Source organism: Lolium rigidum, chromosome 1 (genome assembly GCF_022539505.1).
Source record: "Lolium rigidum isolate FL_2022 chromosome 1, APGP_CSIRO_Lrig_0.1, whole genome shotgun sequence".
NCBI classification, from domain to species: Eukaryota; Viridiplantae; Streptophyta; class Magnoliopsida; order Poales; family Poaceae; genus Lolium; species Lolium rigidum.
In genome coordinates this window covers 188,839,221-188,864,819 of record NC_061508.1, presented here as the reverse complement: position 1 = coordinate 188,864,819, position 25,599 = coordinate 188,839,221, and the positions used below count along the sequence as shown (strand labels likewise).

The 25,599-nt window shown below is 46.0% G+C and overlaps 3 protein-coding genes across 3 annotated transcripts; 1 reads left to right on the top strand and 2 right to left on the bottom strand.

The window, feature by feature from the left end:
- The first annotated feature begins 4,840 nt into the window (after positions 1-4,840).
- LOC124682850 (pentatricopeptide repeat-containing protein At3g02330, mitochondrial-like) lies at positions 4,841-8,451 on the top strand. Its single transcript, XM_047217468.1, has 3 exons — positions 4,841-4,950; positions 5,093-7,781; positions 8,081-8,451. Exon 2 carries the CDS (start codon positions 5,101-5,103, stop codon positions 7,669-7,671), a length of 2,571 nt encoding a protein of 856 aa, XP_047073424.1. The 5' UTR covers positions 4,841-4,950; positions 5,093-5,100; the 3' UTR covers positions 7,672-7,781; positions 8,081-8,451.
- A 9,100-nt stretch (positions 8,452-17,551) lies between these two features.
- Positions 17,552-18,535, bottom strand: LOC124682849 (BTB/POZ and MATH domain-containing protein 1-like). Its single transcript, XM_047217467.1, has one exon. It carries the CDS (start codon positions 18,533-18,535, stop codon positions 17,552-17,554), a length of 984 nt encoding a protein of 327 aa, XP_047073423.1.
- Positions 18,536-23,151: 4,616 nt separating this feature from the next.
- On the bottom strand, positions 23,152-24,195 carry LOC124682848 (BTB/POZ and MATH domain-containing protein 1-like). The gene has a single exon (XM_047217466.1). The coding sequence runs from the start codon at positions 24,193-24,195 to the stop codon at positions 23,152-23,154; it is 1,044 nt and encodes a 347-aa protein (XP_047073422.1).
- Between the last annotated feature and the right edge of the window lie 1,404 nt (positions 24,196-25,599).

Sequence of the window (25,599 nt, the reverse complement as noted above, 5' to 3'; positions counted from 1 at the left end):
GGTACGAGAAACCTTCCGGAGCTGCCGCCATCGCGAAGCCAAGATCCGGGGGACGAGAGTCTCCGTTCCAGGCACCTCGCCGGGACGGGGAAGTGCCCCTGGAAGGCATCTCCATCGACACCACCGCCATCTTCATTAACACTGCTGTCTCCCATGAGGAGGGAGTAGTTCTCCATCGAGGCTAAGGGCTGTACCGGTAGCTATGTGGTTAATCTCTCTCTTCCATGTACTTCAATACAATGATCTCATGAGCTGCCTTACATGATTGAGATCCATATGATGAGCTTGTAATCTAGATGTCGTTATGCTATTCAAGTGGATTTTACTTATGTGATCTCCGGAGACTCCTTGTCCCACGTGTGTAAAGGTGACAGTGTGTGCACCGTGTGGGTCTCTTAGGCTATATTTCACAGAATACTTGTTCACTGAGTTATGATTTGAGTTGGATGTCTCTATGAAATTGTGGTGTGTTAGTACATCCTATGAATGCTCACAGTGACAGCGTGGGGTGTTTATTAGTACTTGGGAATACATCTTTAAGGTTTGCCTACATGATGAATTAGTGTTCGTTATCTTGCCAAAGAGTAATTCAGAATAGCATAGTGAAGTGCTTATTTATATTCCTTTATGATTGCAATGTGCTTTATATCACTATTAATCTATGTGCTACTCTAGTGATGTTATTAAAGTACTTTATTCCTCCTCCATGATGTAATGGTGACAAGTGTGTGCATCATGTAGTACTTGGCGTAGTTTATGATTGTGATCTCTTGTAGATTATGAAGTTAACTATTACTATGATAGTATTGATGTGATCTATTCCCCCTTTCATAGCTTGATGGTGACGAGTGTGCATGCTATGTTAGTACTCGGTATAATTGCGTTGGTCTATCATGCACTCTAAGGTTATTTAAATATGAACATCGAATGTTGTGGAGCTTGTTAACTCCGGCATTGAGGTGCTCTTGTAGCCCTACACAATTAGTGGTGTTCATCATCCAACAAGAGAGTGTAGAGTGGTTTTATTATGTGATCAATGTTGAGAGTGTCCACTAGTGAAAGTATGATCCCTAGGCCTTGTTTCCAAATACTGCAATCATCGCTTATTTACTCGTTTTACTGCATCTTTACTTCCTGCAATATTACTACCATCAACTGCACGCCGGCAAGCTATTTTCTGACGCCGTTACTACTGCTCATATTCATTCATACCACTTGTATTTCACTATCTCTTCGCCGAACTAGTGCACCTATACATCTGACAAGTGTATTAGGTGTGTTGGGGACACAAGAGACTTCTTGTATCGTGATTGCAGGGTTGCTTGAGAGGGATATCTTTGACCTCTTCCTCCCTGAGTTCGATAAACGATTCACTTAAGGGAAACTTGCTGCTGTTCTACAAACCTCTGCTCTTGGAGGCCCAACACTGTCTACAGGAATAGAAGCGTGCGTAGACATCAACCTTCCAGTTATCATCTGAACTCCTTCCAGTATTAAGTTGCTAGCAACTGAATATCACATTAATCAATGTGTGTAAAGTAAATAATAGAATTACCCTTGGATAAAACATTGTTATTTTCTCCCTAGTAGCAACATCACATCTACAATCTTAGAAGTTATTGTCACTCTTCCAGAAAACTAGAGGCATGAACCTACTATCGAGCATAAATATCCCCTCTTGGAGTCACAAGCATCTACTTGGCCAGAGTATCTACTAGCAACGGAGAGCATGCAAGATCACAAATAACATATGACAAGAATATGTAATCGATCTCAACATAGTACACAATATTCATTGGATCCCAGCAAACACAACATGTAGCATTACATAAGGATGATCTTGATCATGTAGGGCAGCTCACAAGATCTAAACACGAGGCACAAATTGGAGAAGACAACCATCTAGCTACTGCTATGGACCCATAGTTCAGGGATGAACTACTCACGCATCACTTCGGAGGCGGGCATGGCGATGTAGATGCATCCGGCGATGATTCCCCCCATCAGGGTGCCGAGAAGAGCTTCAGAACCCTTCCGAGCTAGGGACTGCAATGGCGGACACGATGGAACTTTTTGTGGATGGAGGCTCGGGTCTTCAGGGTTTTCCCGAGATCATGAATAAATAGGCGGAGGGGCGATGTCGGTGGAGGCCAGGGTGGCCCACACCACCCCTAGGCGCGGGCCAGGGCTAGGCCGCGCCTAGGGATAGCGTGGCCGCCCTGCTGCCTCTCTTCGACCCCCTATGGACTCTGTCTTCGTTACGAAAAAATGTTGACTTCGGCTTTTGTTTCGTCCAATTCCGAGAATATTTCCTGTACAACTTTTGTGAAATACAAAACAACAGAAAACAGGGAACTGACACTGTGGCATCTTGTTAAAAGGTTAGTGCCGCAAAATGTATAAAAGTGTAACAAAGTATGAGCAAAACATATATAAATTGGTGTAAAACAAGCATGGAGCATCAAAAATTATAGATACGTTTGCAACGTATCACGCAGCGGCACCGACATGTGGTCCACGAGGTCGCACCCAAATCCAGGAGGAGGCGGAGCCAGAGCAGTGGTCGGATGACACGGCGCTGGACTAGCGATCATAGGACGGGGCACTGATGGAGCTGATGGTTGTTGATGAGCACGAAGTCAGCCGTAGGGTGGCGGCGCGGCATTGGGAGCATCCAAACGCGGCTGGCCCCATGGCATTGGCGCGTGCATTAGGGTAGAGGCGAACCTCGGCGGAGGCTCCATCTCCCGGCTGGAGCCTTCTGCACCCGCCGCCATTGTCGCCGCCCTAGCTGAAGCAAACCCTAGGTTGCAGGGCTGAAAAACCCCAATCGCGGGATACGCTGATCGAATCCCAACGGCTTGTAGTGCGGCCACGGACGCGCTCCTCGTACCCATCCCGACGGGCCTCAAAGAGACGAGAGACGACCGCACTCGACCGAGATCGATCTATGGTGCCGCATCATGACCGCTTGCCTAGTACTCCTGGACCATGTGCAACTGCGTAGGGTTCGATCGGGTGACCGTTGGGGTGATGAGATTCGTTGGCGCTGGGGCGGAAGGAGGTGGGGGAGGCGAGGAGGCCGTGGGCAGTGGTTGATGGGACGTTGGCGTGTGTCAGTGAGGGAGTCGAGTGGAGAGAGAGGAGTGAACCGATGACTGGAAGTGGGGAGAAAGGGCCGAGAAAATGCGGTGTCTCCTATGCTTCTTCACGTGTGCAACCGTTGCACGTCCGCGTGCAAAATTGAACGACAACGAGGTAGACCGGCTGAAAACGGCCGATTCAAACGTTGCTCCCGGGTGTGTCGCAAAAAATTGCTGGCCCAATGCGAGGGAAGGGATGTCCAGGCTACCTAAGGGCACCTCTAACGGGGCGACGCAAACGGACGCTGCACGATCGTTTCCGGTCCGCGCGGACTGGAAATGGCCCTGCACCCTGCTCCATCGGGGCGACGCATAGTGTCCGAGCCATCCGCGGAGACGCAAACACGACGCAAATATGCGGCACGTTTGTGTCTCCACAGACGCTGCGCGGTCGCGCCGAGCGTGCGCTCGCTTCTCCCATTGGCCCGCCTGGCAGTGACCCTGGCTCGAGCCGGCGCGAATTAAAGCAGAACAACTTCCGGGAGGGCAACCGCCGGAGTGGCAACCGCGCCGATCGACGCGCGAACCGCCGGAATGGAGCGCCGAACCACCGCGGAAGAGCAACCGCAGACCTCTTCGTTATACGCGCCGCCATTAATCCCCACTCAATAAGACCCATGCGCCCGCTCTAATTCATCTCCAACCGGCTGCCATTCATCTTCTTCTCCAACACCGGCTAGCCAGCATGAGCAACCTGTCGTTGTCATCGGACACCGACATCGAGGGGAAGCCGCCAGGATGGCGGCATTGGTGGGATAGAGCTGCCACGCCGAGCAACTCTAGCTCCCCGCCGTCGGAGGGAGAGGAGGAGGGGGACACCGTTGGCCACGACGGCGAGGACGACGATTCAGACGCAAGGTGGGCACGGCTGGAGGCGGAGGAGGCGGCGGCAAGGAAGGAGGCGAGGGCCCGGGCGCAGACGCGGGCGCAGATGTAGGCGGAGGCTCATCATCCGTTCACCGACGACGAGGAAGACCCTAATACACTCGTTGGAGGAAAACTCAAGCTCATCGGACGCGTCGACCGGCAGTACCTCTTTGGAGGAGGTGACGAGCAGGAAGCGCATCCGTGAGGATAACGAGACGGGACCTTCTAACAAGAAGTATAAGAAGTAGCTAGTTTAAAATTTGTTTGTTCTGGCAGTGTGTTTGTTCTTGTAGTTTGTATGTTTAATTTGTTCGATTCGACTTCGCAGCTGTGCAAGCAATTTAGGAAGGGGTTCATGCAAGTTTCTCCAAAATGCGTCGGACCGCCGAGTTACTCCCCGACGTAAATGGACAATTTACATAGCGATCATTTCAACATCCACGACGGGCCTCCAAACAATTTAGACATGCGAAATCCGTCGCCGAAAATGGCTTACCGGCCCTAGGTTCGACCTGTGCTACGGAAGGAAATGGAAAACATGGTTTTTGGTCCGGTTGGCCCCGCGAGCGCAAAAAGACCTATCAATTGCGCCACAGGAAATTGTACTCCAAAAACACCCCATCTATTCGTTCTGTTTGACAGTCCACACCAGAGTCCGTCTCCCGTCGCCGGCGCTCGCCGTCACGCCACCGCCTCCTTTCCCGCCGATAATCCACTCTACCTCTACGGCTGATCTTTCTCTCTTCCTGGCGCTCCCCGGTCCGGCCTTGCCCCTAACCTTAGCGGCAGAGCAGGGAGGCCGGCGGCGCCCCACGGCGCAGTCCCGGGCTCCCGGCGACCGGTGCCCGTTCCTGCCCGTCGCCGGCAGAGGGGAGAAGTCCAGCAGCACTTCAGCAGCAAGCAGGCTCCAACCCATTTGTGACTTCGTTCTCCAAGCTAGGTACAAGTTCAACACTTTAACCGCAAATCATACAAACTTTACAACTTGTTTGCAAAGTTGCAGCAACTGGATAGATTATGTAGGCCTGATTTCCAATGAACTGTATCCAATTACTAAACTATCTTCAACATTTTTGTTGTAGAATTGTTCATGGTGGCGCCTCCCTCGTTGGCGGCTCCGACCAACTCCACGTTCTCCCACCTCTTCCAGCTGTGCGCACATGGTGGCCGCGCTGCCCTCGCCGCCGGTCTCGCCGTGCATGCACGCATGCTTGTGTCTGGGTTCGTCCCCACAGCCTTCGTCTCCAACTGCCTCCTGCAAATGTATGCCCGCTGTGCGGACGCCGCCTATGCCCGGAGGGTGTTCGACGCGATGCCCCACAGGGACACCGTCTCATGGAACACCATGCTCACTGCGTACACGCACTCTGGGGACATCACAACCGCTATATCTCTCTTTGATGCGATGCCAAACCCGGATGTCGTGTCATGGAACGCTCTTATCTCGAGCTATTGCCAGCGCGGCATATACCAGGAGTCGGTGGCCCTGTTCTTGGAGATGGCTCGTTCTGGTGTTGCCTCTGACCGGACAACTTTTGCCGTCCTTCTGAAGTCGTGTGGTGCTTTGGACGATTTGGCACTAGGTGTTCAAATCCATGCATTGGCGGTTAAGACAGGGTTAGGGATCGATGTGCGGACTGGGAGTGCTCTAGTGGACATGTATGGCAAGTGCAGCAGTTTGGAGGACGGGTTATTCTTCTTTTATGCAATGCCGGATAGGAACTGGGTCTCGTGGGGTGCAGTTATTGCTGCATGTGTTCAAAATGGTCAGTATACGCGTGGGTTGGAGCTGTTCATGGAGATGCAGAGGTCAGGGATGGGGGTGAGCCAGCCGGCTTATGCCAGCGCTTTCAGATCCTGCGCAGCAATGTCATGCCTGAGCACTGGTAGGCAGTTACACGCGCATGCCATAAAGAATAAGTTCAATACTGACCGTATTGTTGGGACAGCCATTGTGGACGTTTATGCTAAGGCTAATAGCTTGGTGGATGCTAAAAGGGCATTCTTCGGCTTGCCCAGTCATACAGTTGAGACATGCAATGCCATGATGGTTGGGCTTGTGCGCGCAGGGCTAGGAAATGAGGGCATGGAACTGTTTCAGTTCATGACCAGGTCAGGCATTGGTTTTGATGCAGTCAGCTTGTCGGGGGTTTTCAGTGCTTGTGCAGAGATTAAGGGGTATTTACAAGGGCTGCAAGTCCACTGCTTAGCAATGAAATCAGGTTTTGATGCGGACATCTGTGTCCGAAATGCAATTCTTGATCTGTATGGGAAGTGCAAAGCATTGGTAGAAGCATACCTTGTCTTCAAGGACATGGAGCAACGAGATTCAGTCTCTTGGAATGCTATTATTGCTGCTCTTGAGCAGAATGGACACTACGAGGACACTGTAGTTCATTTTAATGAGATGCTACGTTTTGGTATGGAACCAGATGATTTCACATATGGCAGTGTGCTTAAGGCTTGTGCAGCTTTACAATCTTTGGAATTTGGGTTGATGGTTCATGACAAGGTTATCAAATCAGGACTTGGTTCAGATGCTTTTGTAGCTAGCACTGTTGTTGACATGTACTGCAAGTGTGGTATGATGACAGATGCTCAGAAACTTCATGACAGAATTGGGAGGCAAGAACTTGTTTCATGGAATGCCATCATGTCAGGATTTTCACTGAACAAACAGAGTGAGGATGCCCAGAAATTCTTCTCACAGATGTTAGATATGGGACTAAAGCCTGATCATTTCACGTATGCCACTGTTCTTGATACTTGTGCTAATTTAGCTACCATTGAGATCGGGAAACAGATCCATGGTCAGATAATCAAGCAAGAAATGCTGGTAGATGAATATATATCCAGTACTCTTATAGATATGTATGCCAAATGTGGGTACATGCAAGACTCGCTGCTAATGTTTGAGAAGGCGCACAAACGGGATTTTGTGTCATGGAATGCTATGATATGTGGCTACGCGCTGCATGGCCAAGGAGTAGAAGCACTCCAGATGTTCGATAGGATGCAAAAAGAGAATGTGGTTCCAAACCATGCAACTTTCGTTGCTGTACTTCGGGCTTGCAGCCATGTTGGGCTGTTGGATGATGGATGCCGTTACTTCCATCAGATGACCTCCCGCTATAAATTGGAACCACAACTGGAGCACTTTGCTTGTATGGTAGATATACTAGGACGGTCAAAGGGACCGCGAGAAGCTCGGGAGTTTATCAGCACCATGCCTTTTGAAGCTGATGCAGTCATTTGGAAGACTCTCCTAAGCGTTTGCAAGATCCATCGGGATGTTGAGGTGGCTGAACTTGCTGCCAGTAATGTTCTGCTACTAGATCCTGAGGATTCTTCAGTTTACATTCTTCTGTCAAATGTATACGCAGAATCAGGGAAATGGGTTGACGTTTCAAGGACAAGAAGGTTAATGAGGCAGGGAAGGCTTAAGAAGGAACCTGGTTGTAGCTGGATTGAGGTGCAAAGTGAAATGCATGGTTTCCTTGTAGGAGATAATGTCCATCCGAGATCGAGGGAGCTGTATGACATGTTGAATTACTTGATTGATGAGATGAAACTGACTGGATATGAGCCTGATTTGGCTTATTTTGCTGAAGAGGGGAGTGCATTTGAGCAGCATCAGTTACATGGAATTGTTGGTGGCTAATCTGTCAAGCATTGGCGTTCCAATCTATTATTAGAGCGTGGTGCACTTAGACTGTGAGGAAGCATGGCAGGAATCATCTTAGTCTGGATTGTCACCCTCTGCATATGTCTGTATGTACTAGCATGCTTCCTCAATCATGCATCTTCACACTATTCAATTAACTTGGTGCTTGGTTTACTAATTCTGCATGCGTGCCCAAACTGCATTAATGATTTGACATGAACCAGTAGCATATATGCACCCAGCTGCTGTTAATTTAAATTCAGAATATGCACTCTTCGGCCTCTAGTATTTCGCCCTTTCTTTGAACGTTTTTAGTCAGCACTACATTGCCCTGATGTACCATGTCCTTGATTACCATGTCTTGGATTACTTTTCCTTACCTCTTATTTGTGGTGATTTTTTTCAGGTGACTAATTTGGTGGGTCTGATGCTCGAGAATCGGCCTAAGGTACGAGTTCAAAAGTAACTGTAGTCTGTGGGAGATTATTTTGGCTATGTTTTTCCATTATGGTTTTAGAACATTGATACTGGTTGAGTAACATCAATAAATGCCAGTCTGAATGTTAACAATTTTGTTGGAGAACTGCTTCATTCATGGTTATTATTGTACCTGTATTGGAGTATCAGTGTGTTGGCACAAGTTCTTTGATGCAAAATTTCTGCGCTGTTGGTACCTGTTCTGTTTTTTCCCTTCAATTTCTGGGATTTTCCCATGCATATAGACTATAGTATTTTTGAGTATTTTCCTGCCTGCTGTCATTGCTGTCTGCTGTTTGGGTAGAGATGCAAGTGGGTCAAAGTTAGGGTACCCTCTTTAGTGCAAAATTTTGAACTAAGTTTTGTAAAATGATGATGTCATCAGAAAAGTTAGTTCAATATTTTTGAACTAAAGAGGGTAGTGGGTACCCTAACTTTGACCCACTTGCATCTATATATTTGGGGATGGTTTGATATGCAAACCATCGAAACCAGACCAGTGAACCAGTTCCCTTCTCTAAACTGTACAAACCAGCCCACCCCAGCCAAACCACCTGCATTTGGGCTGGGTTGAAGAACAGGAAAAACCCAGCACAAACCGTATATTATCACCCTGAACAGTGGCACCTAAGCTCAGTAGCTCACCAGATTCGGTGTAAGATTAGCCTTGCCGGTGCGGTTTTTAGTTGAGTGCTTTCAGTAAAGCTTTGCTTCGTCTCATAAAAACAGTGGATAGTTCTAGCTTCACACAAGGACAGGCTATTGCTCCCAAGAGCAGAATGCAGCGACACACTTTATAACCATGCGTAGCTTTCTATCTGTGTCGATGCCAGTGGACTTAGAGAGGGCAAGCCGCTTCCCCCTTCCAGACGACTGCAAGGGACCCACAGAGCTGACATGCCAACCGCAGTCCACAGTGCCACCAGCACAGGACGCTTGCGTTGCCATGCTGCAGCGCATGCAGCAGGCTGACATTCGAGTGAGAAATAAACATGTCCTGCATCCGGGAGAAAAACAAAACGGGTACCAGTGCCCGGCAGGCGTCTCTGCTGGGAATCAGCGGGGATGTTTCCCAGCAGGTGAGGACGAGTTGCGACGATGGTTTGCTTCTCCCCCATTTCTCATTTGCCACTCTTGACCTCCCTCCTGCCACCTTGTGCAGATTTGATTCATCGCTGCTCCGCAGGTTCGTACTCGAGTGGTGGTTGGAGCCAAGGGAGGTGGTGTAAATTGGAGTGCTGTAAGGAAAAGTAATCAGAGGAGGTACCGTCGCAAGCTTATTTAGCATCAGGCTGCAAACGAACAAGGTGGCGCTCAAGAATTGGGATGGTGACAAGGTAGTTTGGGTTAATCAAGTGACAAGGAATAATTGGGCGGCGGCGGAAGTTCGAGTGGTGGAAGGAAAAGTAATCAGAAGAGGTGCCATCACAAGCTGATAGCATCAGGCTGCAAACGAATGAGGCGGCGCTAAAGAATTGGGATGGTGACATGGTAGTTCGGGTTAATCAAGTGGGATTTCTACGTATACACTGCACCTGCACTAACCTTCTGCTTTTACCACACTCTTCTCCTAACACAGCCAATTCCAGGCAGGGAAGCAATTACAGACTAAAATGTTGGGTGGTCGTTGTGCTTCAGATCCACAGACGAATACAAGTCCAGACATCTTGCCACTGAACATCAAATTGGTCTTCTAATTAGTTTCACACGTTGCTGTTTGGATGATACATGATGATTAAATTCTGATGTTGTTAGGTGCTTTTGATTAGACCCTTCTTGATGGAATTTCAACTAATCCAACCAGGCTTAAATTATACTCTTGGTTAGGTTCATGATTTAGCTTACACTGCCTATATATTTCAATGTTAGGCAGCAGATATGTCTCCATATTGTAGAGTGCAATTTTGATTCATGCTTCACCCAGAAGCTATTTGATTCATAGTCAATGAATGTCTGTGTTTTTCTCTTTTATTTTTCATCACCACTATTGATGCTTTTGTGCCATGCGCACCAAGCGTTTGTCAAAATGAGAAGCATTATTTTTGCTACGTGTATCGGTAAAGCCAATTTTCTTTTGCATGCTTTCTTTCTCATGTGAATACTTTGATATACTAATAGATCCGTGTTCAACTCTCTTTTGCATAATGATTTTTTAAAAGGTATCACACAACTTTTTAATAGTATTTATTTTGATCGAGCAAGGATTGCGCAAAACTTTTATTTTCCTGTTACTTCAACTGTAGTAGAAGGGATTGCATGGGTATGCTTTACTACTACTATCTCATGCTATTTGCCTTTTCATTTTTCTCTATTGCTTAAACTGTGGAAGGTTTGACCTCACGTTAGTCCCAGACATGGAGAATTAAGGAGCCTGCCAGCAACGTACTTTTATCACCAATTCAGAAATGCAGTATCCTGTGGGAATGGATTGTACACACTGTCAGAGTGTATTTTACTGTTTTGTTTTCTTCCAGATTATTAAGTCTAATACATAAAGCATTTGTCTGTACTGTTGTATGATCATCCAATGAGATAGTTTCAGGTGTTATCTCTTGGTATTTTCAAAAGGATGCAATGTTTGAGAAGATTGGTGGAATGCCGGCTCTAGTTCAGTGTTCAGGTAAGTGCCAACAACTGTAAACCTGACTGTATTATGATCTGTAGGATCTGCTATGATATTGCCATATATGTTAATACTATATCAAATGTAATCTGATCTAGATGCATCTAGGCTGTAACTTGCTGCACATAGTTGTTAATTCCTGACGAGCCAATTTCATAGGTGATACTGATCTGTGTGGACATTCCACATTCCACATCTTACTGATTATTATTATGAAACGACTACAAAGGTTTGAATACTTGATTTATTTCCATCACTTTCGACGCATAAGATTTTTCATCCTCGAGGATTTCTTTTTCATAGCTGTTTCCCTTGATATTTTATTTTTCTTGAGTTTACAGAATTCTGTACTCGCAGTGTAATGATAGCTATATGACTTATTTGTTCACTACATCAATGTCCCAAATCTCTTTGGTTAGGCCAGTAAAAAATATTCAGATTTGTGATAGCAGCAGAATATCGCTTTAATTTGGCCTAAGCATGTAGATACTGTAGTGCAATAAGATTTTTAGCCTTTTTGTTTAGTGAGGTTTGAATTTTTTTTTCAACAACATATATATTTTTGTTTGAAGCCATCATCTTGAAGGTATTTCAGACAAAAGAATCATTTATATTGACTCCTCAATTCTGATTATTTAATATAGGTTTAAAATGAATTTAATTGTTTCTGATTCTAACAAACAATCATTGGCTAACTTGAACTTTGCCAGGTGTAAGTTTAATATGCATTTTTTTCAGGTTTCCTATAAGAAAACGTGTGTGATATCCATTAAGGCGTGCGTTCTTTTATTTGAACTTTCACATCTATAGACACTACTGACATGGATCTAGGCAGTAGGGACCTGATCTATATTATTAAGATCCGCCTAATCTATGTGTTGCAAGATACAATATATTTGATACCTGGTATGGTAATTATGTCCCATCTGTAGATTCTTAGAACTTCTCTGTCAAACGTTCTGAACACATACACAAATTCATTCTGACATTCTTTTCTGGTGGCATTGGTAGATGCATTACGGCATCCGTTAATTACAGCTCTCTTGTTTAGGTTTAGCCAATGGCTCTGCATAATGTTTTGTAGTAGTTTGATGTAAAGATCATACACTGGTTTTATTACCGTATTTCGGTTGATTGTCGGGGATGATTGTAATGGTTTCTGGGTTGCCTATGATATTTTGATTCATGTTTTTGTTACTTGCTAGTACTTTCATGTCAGAGGTATTTTTCAGTTACTCTTATGAGATAACAACAACATCAAAACCTTTTTCCCAAGCAAGTTGGGGTAGGCTAGATATATGAAACCAACGGAAACATAAGGAAAAGGAAACCAAAACAAGGAGAGAGAAAAAGAACAAGTAAACTAAGATTCCGGCACATGGGTCGCTGATTTCCATGTGGTCCTATCAAGAGCCAAATCTTTAGGCACATTCCAGTCCCTCAAGTCTCTTTTTACCGCCTCCACCCATGTCAACTTTGGTCGTCCTCTGCCCCTCCTTGTATTTTCCATATTCCTTAGAATTCCACTGGTGCTTTTCTAAGTAATCTCATAATAGTAAATTCTAATTGGTTTCTATGGATATGAAACCCAATAGAATTAACTATTACCAATTACTTGTTTTTTTTTCTTTTGCTCTCTATGCGCCTGAGCTTACATAATGTGAGATTGCTTTATTATAATTGTCGCCCGTGGTATCTTGCTTATCGCCTGCTGTGTAATGTGATACTTATTTCTATCCTAGAAGCACAATTTTGTTAGTTGGTCATCATCTACACATTTATATCGACCAAACATACTGTTAGCTTATTGTTTCTGTAAAATTGGACAAGCCATAATGCAACGATTCACATTGTTATAGTTCCTGATGATCTCCTCTAACTCCCAAATTAGGAGTTCAATCTATGCTTAATCGGGAACATTAATTCTTGATATTTGATGACAGCCTTTTGCTTGGATGGGAACTGCTGTAGATTATTCTTTTGCTGGATATTTAGTTGTTGTGTTAGCTCTGGAGCTAGATCTTATGTCACATGTGTTGTGCACAGAAATGTGTTAAAATTTTTGAAGGCATGTGAGTGCTCCCTTCATTGTTCTACTTGTATTTTGTGTGGCTTGTTGATCCGATAAGCCAGTTACCTATTCACATTTCAGTTCCTTGCATCTAGCTTCTGTTTATTATTTCTCCCATATGCTGCTGAGAAGCTGTTTGGTATTTTAAAAATAACAAGGAATGCTCTCTGATCCTACTTTTTACATACCTGTTGTAATAATCATATCATTTGGGAACCTCATATACAATTCAGAGGCTTATTGACATAGGTAAGAAAATGCTTGTTCAGTAGCACAACTCTTTTGCTTGCTGTCAGAGGCTCCGTCGGCTTAGATTTTTTTTGTTCCCAGTTAAGACATTCCCAATATTGTGATCATGATGTTATTGTTCGTTTTTTCTATTGCTTTTCTGGTGCAATTGTTATGCCCAGATAGACTATTACCTACATTTTCAATCCGATAAAAACTGAATTACTAATCTACCTATTCTTTGACCTTCCATGACCATGAATAGATTCAGTCAAACCAACATCTTCAATTTCTTTCATGTGCACATCTTTTTCATATGAAAAGCACCAAGTCACTGTGTGCTAGGTTCAGTCACCAAGTCACTGTGATTTTTTTATGTAAAACTAATTGTAAAGTCACAGTACTCCAGATTGGGAATTTCATGTGCAAGCAGAGCAGAGATTGAATAGTTTTCACGTAGCTGCTCACATTGATTGTTTGCTTTTCAGTGTGCTAGAACCAAATACAGTATTATTAACAACTTACTTAGATGACGGAAACAGGAGGCTGTCATTGGCGCGTCCCGGTTGTCACCGTGCATCACTACGTGCAGGTCATGGAATGTATCTTCGACCTGCAAAATTATTTCCAATTTCCTTTTGTTGCGCTTTACATGTACACTTTCATGCACCAGCTCTTCCACCTGATTAAAGACGATCGCTGCCCTGTCCATGCCGATTCTGTGGAGAGACAATCGTGGAGCCGCTCTCTCTGCGTAGGCTGATAGTTCCTGCCGCCTCCCCAGGTGATGCGATCCATTTCCCATTGTTCAAACTTCTTTGATTATTCAGTCCCAGTTGCCGATGTAGTTCATTTTGCATGTATGGCTTTTGTCTCTGTGCATAACAACCTTGCTCCGTGTTAATTAGTTCAGGCTAAGATCCAGCCTTGCCTGCAAAATAAATTCGTATATATAAGCATCAATATCAGTATCAGTTGTCGTTGTACAACGGTTGTTACCAAACGAATTGATCAGTACGCCGCGAAATGAATTGGCTCCCCAGGGACAAATATCAGGACAATTTCAGGTCGAATGAACATATCAGAGCATCTTGAATGCACAAAAGATTCAGTTAGTGGTGCTGCTGGCCTTCACTGCGCCATTCTGTCAACAGATTGTTTAAGGTTTGATTGAATGATCAGGTCAACAAAATCTTCATGTCGATGCCACTGATGAGCGTCAAGATGACGAGGGCGTGCTGACGTTGATGGAAAGTAAAGCATGTGTGGTCGCTGCGATGAATCGAGGTTGAGGTCGTCTGGACCGAGAGCCGGGTCCTGGGGACGTGGTGACCACGGATTGGCTGTCAGATCGGAGAGGAGAGCATGCATGGGATAAGGCCGCCTCAGTCGAGGAATGCTGGGCTGGAGCTGCACGATCAAGACCACCATCATCACGAGGCTAGTGCGGAGGGCGACAAGTGGGCCCAGAGGTTCAAGGGCATCCTCTACTCGCTCCAGAATTGATTGGGGAGGAATGGGCGGTTGGGGTGGTAGGGGCTTAGGGCTTAGTCTACTTCTGCCCTAATTCGAAATGACGGTAAAACCATAGATTTTTATTGATCCGTTTTGTTAAGATGCACAGAAATAATCAAATGATTAGTGAACTTCTAAAGATCAGTTGAACTGAAGTGCACACCTGGGGTTAGGATTATCGAATCAATCAATCTAGTGAAGTCGACAAGTCATAAATATTAGCAATAGGAACAAGATTCTCTGTCGATGCACATCTCACTAGTTCATGATTATGTGCAATACTGTATGGCTAATATAAGTATGAATATGATTAGACGCAAAATGATACATTGCATATGAAGTTCTGCATGTATAGACATCCTAAGCATGTGACTATCAAGGTGTGATTTTTTTGTCGAATATACACGCAATTTTATCCGTTCTTGCTTTTATAAGGAAACTAGCTCAGGTTATGAGATTAACTGTTTTTTTCTAATGAAAACACAGCAAGCTGCTGGTTTTATCATGAAGAAAGGAGTCACAGAGGACCAATTAGAAGCCAGAGGAGGCAAGAGAACTATAAAGAAAGAAGTAGGCCTGCTCAAGCACCCATCAGGTCGAGTAGATTACGTTACACCGTCGTCTCTAAGCCAATTCTGCACCGTTCTGATTCTTGCGCTTCAGTGCTTCACCATGAGGCTGCCTCGTCAACCATTTTGTGAAAGAGCTGCTGGTCCGAGCAAGCTCTTCTGTTGAATTTATTTCTTTCCAAATCATCCAAGAAGGAGCCTGGACCTTTCCCCTCGCTACAGTAACCGCAGGGCGATTTCTGGAATCCACCGGCCGATCCACCTCAACGCCGTCGATTCGCTGGGTCCCTCGTCCTCCGCCGGCCGCTCCGGCGGCGGGAGGGCGAGGGAGCCTCGTTTCTCTTCTGTTTGTAGTGTAGGATTGTGCAGGTTCCAGCCGGCGGCGTCGGGAAGATGGCGACGCGGTCGGAGTGGACTTTTGGAGCGGCGGCTCTCCTCTTCGGTGGTGATGCTCTGCGGGGCGTCGTCGCCGGCCGTTCGCTCGTCTCTCGGCCGCAGATCTTCGGAGTTGTGGTGCGAGTTCCCCGTTGCCGGCGACCGAGTAGCGGCGGTTCCGGCCCAGCTGAAGTTTCGAGCTGATGTGGTTTGCTGCTTCGATGCTTCTGGCGACGCGAGGTGGAGGATCTCCGGATCTGAGGAGTGTCGACTTCCCGCTCGTACAGGGGAGCCTCCTGTTCCAAGGCCAGAGGGGAGGTGGTGCGGCGGCGCGCCGGCACAGCGTCTTGTTCGTCGTCCTTGGCGTCGAGGTCCAGAAGGTCTTTCTTGTAATTTTCTTCTTTGTTCTGGACTGGTCTGTAAGATCTGCAGTTAATCAATATCAGTTTCTTGCACACAAAAAAAATCAACAAAAGAACTCAAAATTTAACCGCACGCAAATCTAAAAACAAGATAGAGAACTTACGGTGACAGCTATTTTGATCTAGATACCCCTATTGTAATAAATACATGGCCACTATCTTGGGTACTGCAACAAATACATTGTGTTTATTTACAAATAGGATCCCGGTATTATGAACACTATGATAAGATAGCAATTCTATGATTGTTTGCAATACCAATTTGCTAATACGATGTTACATTCGCTCATGTTCACCACATACACAATGGTTATTAGCTTGGCTAATAAGACATTAGACTAGTCATAGTGGGAAGTAACATAGAGTAGTAACATGCACATGTTACTACTCTATATTACTACCTTCATAGTCATAGTGGGGAGTAACTTAGACCAGTAACATGACATATGTTACTAGTCTAAGTTACTACCTCCATAGTGGGTAGTAACTAATATGTGGTGTCATGCATTGTGTCATTTACTATAGTGTAGACTCAACTTGTCTTGGGGTGTGTGATGTTATGGTAACATAGTAGCTAGTTAGCACCTCACTCTCTTTCTTCATTCGTTGCCATACCATGTCACCAAAATACATTGGGTTGTGTGATGTTACTAGCTAAGTTACTCCCACTATGAGCAGTATCATCAAAGTAGTATCATACTAGTTGTCTTCATTAATTAGCTTGTACACTCATTATATTTTAGGAAGTGTGAGTCAGCTGACTATAAGAATTAAAATACTATATGTTTGCTTAGTTGATGAGTGAGAATAGGAGAGATAAGGTAATTGAGTTCTTAGGCTGGTCATAATGGGGAGTAACTTAGACTAATAACATATGCCATGTTACTAGTCTTGGTTACTACCTTTATAGTGGATAGTAACTTATATGTGATGTCATGCATTGTATCATTTATTATGTTGTAGACTCATTTTGCCTTGAGGTGTGTGATGTTAGACTGCTCATAGTGGGAGTAACATAGCTAGTAACATCACACATCTCAAGACATTTTGGTGACATGGCATACCAATAAATAAAGAAAGAGAGTGAGGTGGTGACATGGCATACCAATAAATAAAGCCCTCCGCTAGAGAGGCAGAGCCGCGACAGCCTCGCCGCTGTCGTCCTTGGCACCGCGCCGGCTTTCCGGCGGTCGCCTCTGGCGGCGGCAAGGGAGGGGAGGGAGGGGGAAGGAGGTACTAGGCGGCTAGGGTTTGGGGGTCCTCCGGTGTCGCCCCGAGCGGGAGCGACACGGGAGGAAGGGGGATATCGAGAAAGCTCATGTAGCCCGAGCTACAAAATGCCACACTCTGTCTGTCTGTAATGTCAATAAACTAAATGTTGACAAATCAACTGCGGATCCACATTTTAAAGCTGGCGAAACTCTTCTGCTTCCCCGCACATATTATTATATAATAATAAAACTATAAAGACATCAGTAATAAAACAATAAAGACATCACGCAGTACATGTTCTTGTCAGGTGACTATGCTCCTTTGTGTAAAAATAAAAAAAGTGACTATGCTCCTTGGTTGCGACTAACATATCCTCTGTTCTGCTCTATGCGAAGTGTTTGATATATCTGATGCAAGCATCTTTGAGCTTGGTGCAATGATGCTGGTCAGACAGAGCTAATGTGGCGGCGAGGCTCTTGGCGTCGAGGCTCTTGCAGAGGATGCTCTCACACAGTAACTTCAACCTTTCCATGGCATACCTATCTGCAGCCACGAGCAAGTGGTTCACAAGCTCCTTGCTGTCGTTGCTGTCGAAGTCATCCATTGCAGGCAGTGAATCTGTATATATGAAGTGAAGAAATGCTCGGAAGACAGCGGGCTGCATGTCCTCTATCTCTATGCACTGCTTCTCCTTGCCCCCCATCGGGCCAAAGAGCTCCGCATCGAAGACCGGCGACCGCATCGCGAGCACAATCTTATGAGCATGGAAGACCTCCCCGCCGCTGACCTTGATGGTCAGGTCCGTTCCTTTCTTCCCCTGCAGCAGCTTTGCAAGGTTATCTGACAAGTCCGACGGCGGCACTTGGATCTCGGACGTCTTGTAGGCCGGCAGGACCTGGGTTTCCTTGATGACGGTGACGTCGCACTCGATCACGAGGCAGTCATCGTGCAGGTACGGCGATTCCTCCAGGAGGTCCCTCCTCATGAACCTGGCAGCGCCCCTGGGAGGCTCGTTCTTACAGGAGTTGAACGGCGGGAAGGACGACGGCCGGGAGAAGAGCAAGGACGACTTCCCGGTGGCCTGGTTTGTGAGCCTCAAGTCGTAGAGCGCCCTCACCACGGATTTCTTGCACTGGAGCTCGACGAGTACCGAGACATAATCGTTGTTCTCGGATCTGTTTCCGTCGGGGTAGTAGAGGACGCACCAGTCGTAGCCGCCGACGGTGAAGGTGCCGGACCGGATGAAGTTCCCGGCGCCGAGGCCCTTGTGCATCCTGTAGCAGGTGATCGTGAACACGTGCGTGCCCCGCGCCGTGTCCGGGATGCACGTCGACGCCGTGGTCGTTCTCGGCCTCTGCAGTGCTGCCATTGCCGGTAGTATACACAGTAACACAGAGGTAAAACTAGGGCGGTACGGTGTCCGCGGCGGCGTCGGCGGGCGGCGGCTAAGAGCGTTTTCGTCGATCGAGGACAGGAAGTTGAAAAGGTGAAGATGACTCGATCAGCTGGAAGTTTAAATAAACGCGGAAGCCAATCAACGTGGTCGACTCGGAAGAGATCCACGGAACACGGTTACACGGAGTCCTTTTGAGTTTTGAGCCCTGCAGGCGGATTGAGGGTAGTCTTGTTCATATCGAGTCAGGCCGGTACTCAGGTACCGGAGTGTATATGGTATCTAGGATTTGCACATATGTTTTCCAGGGATCAATTCGGACAAACAATATCATCACGACGGACGAGTCCGAGTTAGTTGCATTGGAAGAAGGCAAAAAAAAAAAAAAGCTAGGATGTGCATTGGAAGGCAAAAGTATATAAAGCCGTGATTCAGGGTTTTTTAGCGTGTTGGTGATAATGTATAAAGAAAAATGTCATTCTATTTCTTTTCCAGGATAGCATATCGGCTGCTTGCCCTTGATCTGCCAGGGCTAGTTGCATTGGAAAGATATATATAGAATCACCATGTATATATGTGTAGTGCAAGACCATGCATACATGGAAAAAATATCTTCAAGAAAATATAAGCCTTAAGCTTTGAGATGGAGGTAGTACATGAGTATTATTTCGTTACTTTTGTACGACATGCAGATGTGCATACTTTGGCGGCATTGCATTTTCTTTTCCAACACTATACGCATACCACATGCGAAATTTTGTACAAAACAGATAGAAAAAGCAGTGAATCATATGGAAAGAAGGTCCTCCATAGCACCAAGGCAGAAACATCAAAATCTGCTTACACTGCTCTTTTCGAAGGAAAACCAAGGTCACCATTTCATATTCCAATTTGGAAATGTTGGGCACCTCTCAAATGCAAAATTTTCGTCTGGCTTGCCACCCTTGATCTCTGTTGGACTGCTCAACGTAGAATGCGCCACGGCCTCGTCGACGATGACACATGTGCCTTATGCGAGCAGAGTGTGAAACCATTGCCCATATGCTCACACAATCCTTGCTACATCCTTGCTACCAAAAGAATGTGGCATACATTTCTAAACGATTTAATTATTTTAACATTCCATTATAAGTATATACCAGTTTGTGACTGAAGCAGCATAGTAAGTATCCCTTGGGAGCTTCTAACAAGAACGGTGTCTGCCACAATGCACACCAATAAATAATATCTTCCTAGACAAATCTAATTCAAATGAAAGTAAACTGCTGAAAGTAGAAGAGAAATGAATCTGTGTATGCAATCTGAATTTGAATAAATATATTTTATGAGAACCATTTTTTGAGAGAATAACCAGAAGAATTTTGACCTGTTGCAAAGATGTCAGTAAATTCGCACTGTACATATGGATGTACATTTGACCTGCATAAGATGGTACAGTTTACAAAGCCATAGCAATCCTTCGGATCTCAGCAATTATCACATCATTAGTTCATACTGTACTTTCTCCCTTTCGAACATCTGTTGTAACTCCGCTTAGACTATTTCAAGGGGACATTTTGTTTAAGCTTCCTGTGTCGGCTTTCCAACGGAGGTACAGAACAGTGGAATTCTAAAGAGTATGGAGGAGAATAGGTGGGGTAGAGGACGAACAAAGTTGATGTGGATGGAGGTGATAAAAAAAGACTTGAGGGATTGGAATGGACATGGACATCAGCGATCCATGTGCCAGAACCTTATTTACTCGTCTTTTTTCTTTCTTTCTCCTTGTTTTGGTTTCTTTTTTTTGTTAGGTTTTATATCTAGCCTACCCCAACTTGCTTGGGAAAAAGTCTTTGATATAGGAGGGTGCCATGGCCACAGGTGGATATAGGAGGGTGCCATGGCAACCCCGCCAAAAATTCAAAACAGTCTGTACCATATAGTATCTACTAATCTATACTTAAAACAAGATGTCTAACAATTTGTTGAAATTATGATGGAAGCAAAAGCATCAAAATCTTTGCATCGTAGAATTTTGTAGAAAACGTTGCATCATATATTTACCAAGAATACATTTCTAAAAGATTTAATTATCTAACATTCGATTATAAGTATATACTGTACCAGTTTGTGATTGAAGCAGCATAGTAGTATCCCTTGGGAGCTTCTAACAAGAACTGTGTCTGCAATCTGAATTTGAATAAATATATTGTATCAGGAGAACCATTTTTCGCAGAGAATAACCAGAAGAATATTTACCTGTTGCAAAGATGTCAGCAATTTCTCACTGTACATATGGATGTATTTTTTGACCTGCACTAGATGGTAGTTTACAAAGCCATAGCAATCCTTTCGGATTTCGGCAATTATCACATCCTTAGTTCATATTGTACTTTCTTCCTTTGGAACAGATGTCGTAAGGAATTGTCAAATTAATAGAACTACACAGTCGTAATAGACACTTTTACAACACAAATAACTAACGGCATTCTCAAGGTGACCACAGGTATCTATTAATCTATACTTAACACAAGATATCTAACGATTTGTTCAAATTATGATGGAAAAAAATACTGCTAACCGGCAGGCTTAGAATAGATCGAAGCAAGAATCTTTTACAAAATAGTTCATAGCCTACCAAATTGGATTGGCTAAATGCACTGGAAAATTATACTTATTGGAATTCCTTTATATCAGGACACCTTGGTACACCTCTAACCTTGGAGAAAGGACCAGATGGCAATTCATATCCCCTTTTCTCTGCTGAAATCAAGTACAACCTCTGTTCATAAAAGGATGCCATAAGTTCATCTAAATTTGAATGTATCTAGACACTCTTTAATGTATAGATATATCCGAATTTAGATAAATCTTCGACATCCTTTTATGGACGGAGGAAGTATCTTTTTAGAACCTAGCCAGTTATCACCAAAGGAAAAGGTAACAGGGGGTGTTTGGTTCACGACCAGAAATTGCAAGGCCAAAGTTTGGGTCTTCACAGCTCATTTGGCAATAGTATGGTTGAGTACCAAAGCTTGGCTCACCACAGACATTTTCATGAAAACGCAAAAGACTTGCGTTTCGATGCATTGATAGATAGAAAGAAGGTTATATGTACATGTCCAAAAAAAGGACAACCACCCCGCACTACAACTCGACCTAAGAAGAGACCTAATCTAGTGGAGGATACAGAGAGCAGAGCTTCAGAATGCATGGTATGTTCTCCATAATGAGGTTGTTGTTTCAGGCGACACTTCAAGAAAAATTAAGTAAGAAAATTAAATTATGCAAGAAACAGCATCAACTCTCACCTCCTGTAGATAGCCTGTACGTTGGAGAAGGGAAACAGCAAACCTATTATAAACCCTGTGGAGTTTCTCAAATTGAATATACAAATAAAGAAAGCGACAAAGAAAACAAACACAAACATTGTAATATGGTTTGAGATTGGAATTTCTGTTACTATTTTTTAAGTTCGAATTCAGTCCATTCATCGGACAAATGATGACGAAGGCATATATTGTATGCATTGAAGTGCCAATTTGTCAAACCTGTTGTGTGTGAGAGATAAACATGAACATACTGACCTATAACGCAGTGATGCCCCTTTTATCCAGACTACACTTCTAAAAGCACATTGTTTTGCTAGAAGAAAGCACCAGAAAGCACAACAACAACAACAACAACAACAACAACAACAAAAATGACAGCACACCGGGTAATTAAACCAACTGAAGAGAAAACCAAGGAAAACTGAGAAACAGATGTTAAGCTAACAAAATCTACTGATCTGAATTAAGGTAATCTCAATGATGATTTTTTCGCATGGAGATAAATTGTGCCAACCTCAAAATTTTCCCCAGGTGCCCCCAACTACAGAAACATATTGAGGCACACAAGTAACCTTAGAAGGTGATTTTTATGCCAACATGCTACCTCGGAAAAACAATTGAGGTAAGCTATTGTGGTTTGCCTCAGGAAGAGTGCTGCATTACTGACTTTAGCATCTGGCCCCTGCATGTTTCAATCTGGTTCACTCAACATTCCCTTTCCAAAATACCCTTTATGATCAAAATTCATGAACAAAAACCAATTGCATATAAGAATTTACCTGTACAGATGTACTGTGCCCTTCAAAGTGGCACATAAATCAGATTGTTAATTCCATCGTTTTTGTGCAGCCAATCATGTCAAGAAGCCATTTGTAACATAGCTTGTCTCTAATTAAAATCTAACAGCTAGCATTCGATTAAAAGTTTTTTATACATAATAGATTATCCCAAAAGTGATAGCTAGGGACTCAAAGCTTATCGTTCTCAGATGATTAAGCCAGAAATAAAAGTGAGCAGATAACAAAAAAGGCACCTACTGAGCTAAAAATATAGCGAAACTCAAAACTGATCCCAGGTGTACTTATATAGGACGGGCCAGCCATTACATTGGAGACATAGAATTTTATAAATCCAACTCATCTACTCCAAAAGATCCCAAAAAATAAAAGATACAACAGCCTCACGTTAACCCAAGATGTGCATGCGAAATCACAAAGTCTTCATTGTTTTACCTAACCGAACAAAAATGCAGCGCCCTCTGGATCATATCAGGTTGGCATACTAAATTTTACGGGACTTGGCCGCTCTCTCAAACACATCTACAATTACATCGGGACAAGATCTTTTGAGGTGTACATACCCTTGGCTTGCAACCACATCATCGATCCTATTTGAAGAGAGCATAAATTCAATGCAAGCCTCTTTGAGGTTGCTGCAATGATGCTGGTCAGCTAGGGCTAATATGGTCGCCACAGTCTCGACATCAAGACTCTTGCATAGGATGCCTTCACATATCATCTTCATCCTTTCCATAGCATACTTATCTGCAGCCACAAGCAAGTGCTTAACCATCTCTGTTTTGTCATCATCAGCAAGGTCATCCATGGAAGGCATCGAATCCGTGTAGATGAAGTGAAGAAATGCCTTGAAAACAGTAGGCTGCATGTCCTCAATGGTTATTTCCTGCCTCCCATTGTCCCCCATCGGGCCGTATAACTCCGCATCGAAGACCGGCGATCGCATTGCAAGAACAACCCTGTGTGCAGGGAAAACTTCCCCTTGAACATTGAAAGTGACGTCGGCTCCTTTCTTCTCCGCCAACAATATTGCAAGATTTTCCGACAAGTCGGACGGTGGCAACTGTTTTTCCTTGATAACCTCAAGGTCGCACTCGATTACGAGGCGGTCGTCCCGCAGGTACTTGGACTCTTGTTCAACAGTCCTCTTCATGAACAGCAGGCATCCCCAAGCATTTGTATTGTCGAATAGTTGCGGCAGTCCCGGGCAGCGCACCACATGCGACTGCCCTGTAACCGGATCCACAAGCTTGAAGGTGTAGAGCGCTCTCACCTCGGCGTTCTTGGTCAAGAGCCTGAGGGAGACAGAGACGTAGTCTTCAGGCCCCTTTTCTCTGTATCCGTCCGGGTAGTAGCGGATGCACCATTCGTAGCCGCCGACGGAGAACGCCACGGAAGAGAGGTATTTGGCTCTGCCAAGGCCCTTGTGCAGGCTGTAGCCAATGACCTCGAACGCGACCGTGGCCCGTGCCGTCTCCGGGGTGCACCTCGATGGTACCCTCACTATGGGACCCTGCGATGCTGCCATCGTGGGAGTTGGGAGAAGGATGGGGTCCCGGGCAGGCCGGCGGAGATGCGAGGGGAAATGGGAAGCGGCGGAGCGGCGGAGCAACGGGAGAAGATGAGCCGACAAGGGTTCGGGACGAGGGTTATGACGAGCGAGGAACGTTCTCTTGACTTTGATCCGACGGACAGATATTGGGACCGTCCCGACCGTTTACTGGAGAAGAAACCTTGACCTAGGGGACCACGTCTGTGTTTACTTAGAGCATCCCCACTCGTTGGCGCTCCCCACGCCCAAATCCGGCGAAATTTTCGTCCGGATTGGAGGAAGATTTGGCGTGGGGAGTAGTAGTTTCCCAACCGCGTGCCCGGGCGAAGTCGACGATGCGAATTTAAAAAACGGAAACTTGACAAACTACGGCTAAAAATGGGTGAATATAGACTAAATTTAATGATATTTATTATATTACGGGCGGAGTTCATACATAGAGGCCGAATTCGACTATATTTCGAATTCGGCTAGGGGAATTCAAACGCTAATTTTAAAACACGGCGCTCTACATGCTGAAATGGCGGTAGAACACCGTGTAGTCGCCGCCGTCGTCGTCGGAGCCGTCGTCGTTGGCCTTCGGCCGCGCGGCCCGGCTGCTCGCTCGCCCGGTCGGCGTCTCCCCAGCCCGGGGATGGCCTCGTACCGGTCGTCGTCGGAGGACTCGAGGTCGACGACGGGGACAGCGACGCCGGATGGAGGTGTCGCGGGGACGGCGGTACCGCGCGACATCGTCGTTGGCGGTTGGAGCGGCGCGGGCGGCGAGATTGGCGTGCGGCGGCCGGGTCCGGCGGCCGTCGCGCTGCTGCTCCGCCTCCCGGCGCTCCCATTCGCGCCCGGCCCGGTCCCGGTGCGGCGTCGTCCGCGCGCTTCTCCTCCTCCATGTCATGCAGCGACCTGGCGATCGCCTCCGCCATCGCGGCGTCCTCCGCGCGCTTCGCCTCCTCCTCGGCGAGCTGGCTTGCGGCGGCCTCTCCTTGGCGCCGATCCGGAAGACGACGAGCTGGCAGCCATGCGCCGTGGCTGCCAGACGTTTCCCCGACGGCGGCTCGCCGATGCCCTCGATGGAGGGGGCATCGTGAGCACCGGGAAGTTGCCGCCCTCGATGTGCGCGAGGACGTTCGCCAGCGTCCTTTCCGGCGCGCTCCACCACCGTCGGCGGCCCGCGGCGTTGTTGCGCGGAGGCGGAGGCGGCGGGCCGTCGTGGGCCGCCGGCTCCCGCTCCCACCGCCGGGAGGAAGTAGGAGTTCCACCGCGTGTAGTTGTCGGGGTGGTGGCGCGGGTCGGCGCGCTCCTCGTCGGTCATGGTCATCCTCGCCTCCTCGATGGCGACGTCGAGGGCGTGGCCCCGCGGCGGCGGCGGGATTGGTACGCCGCCGG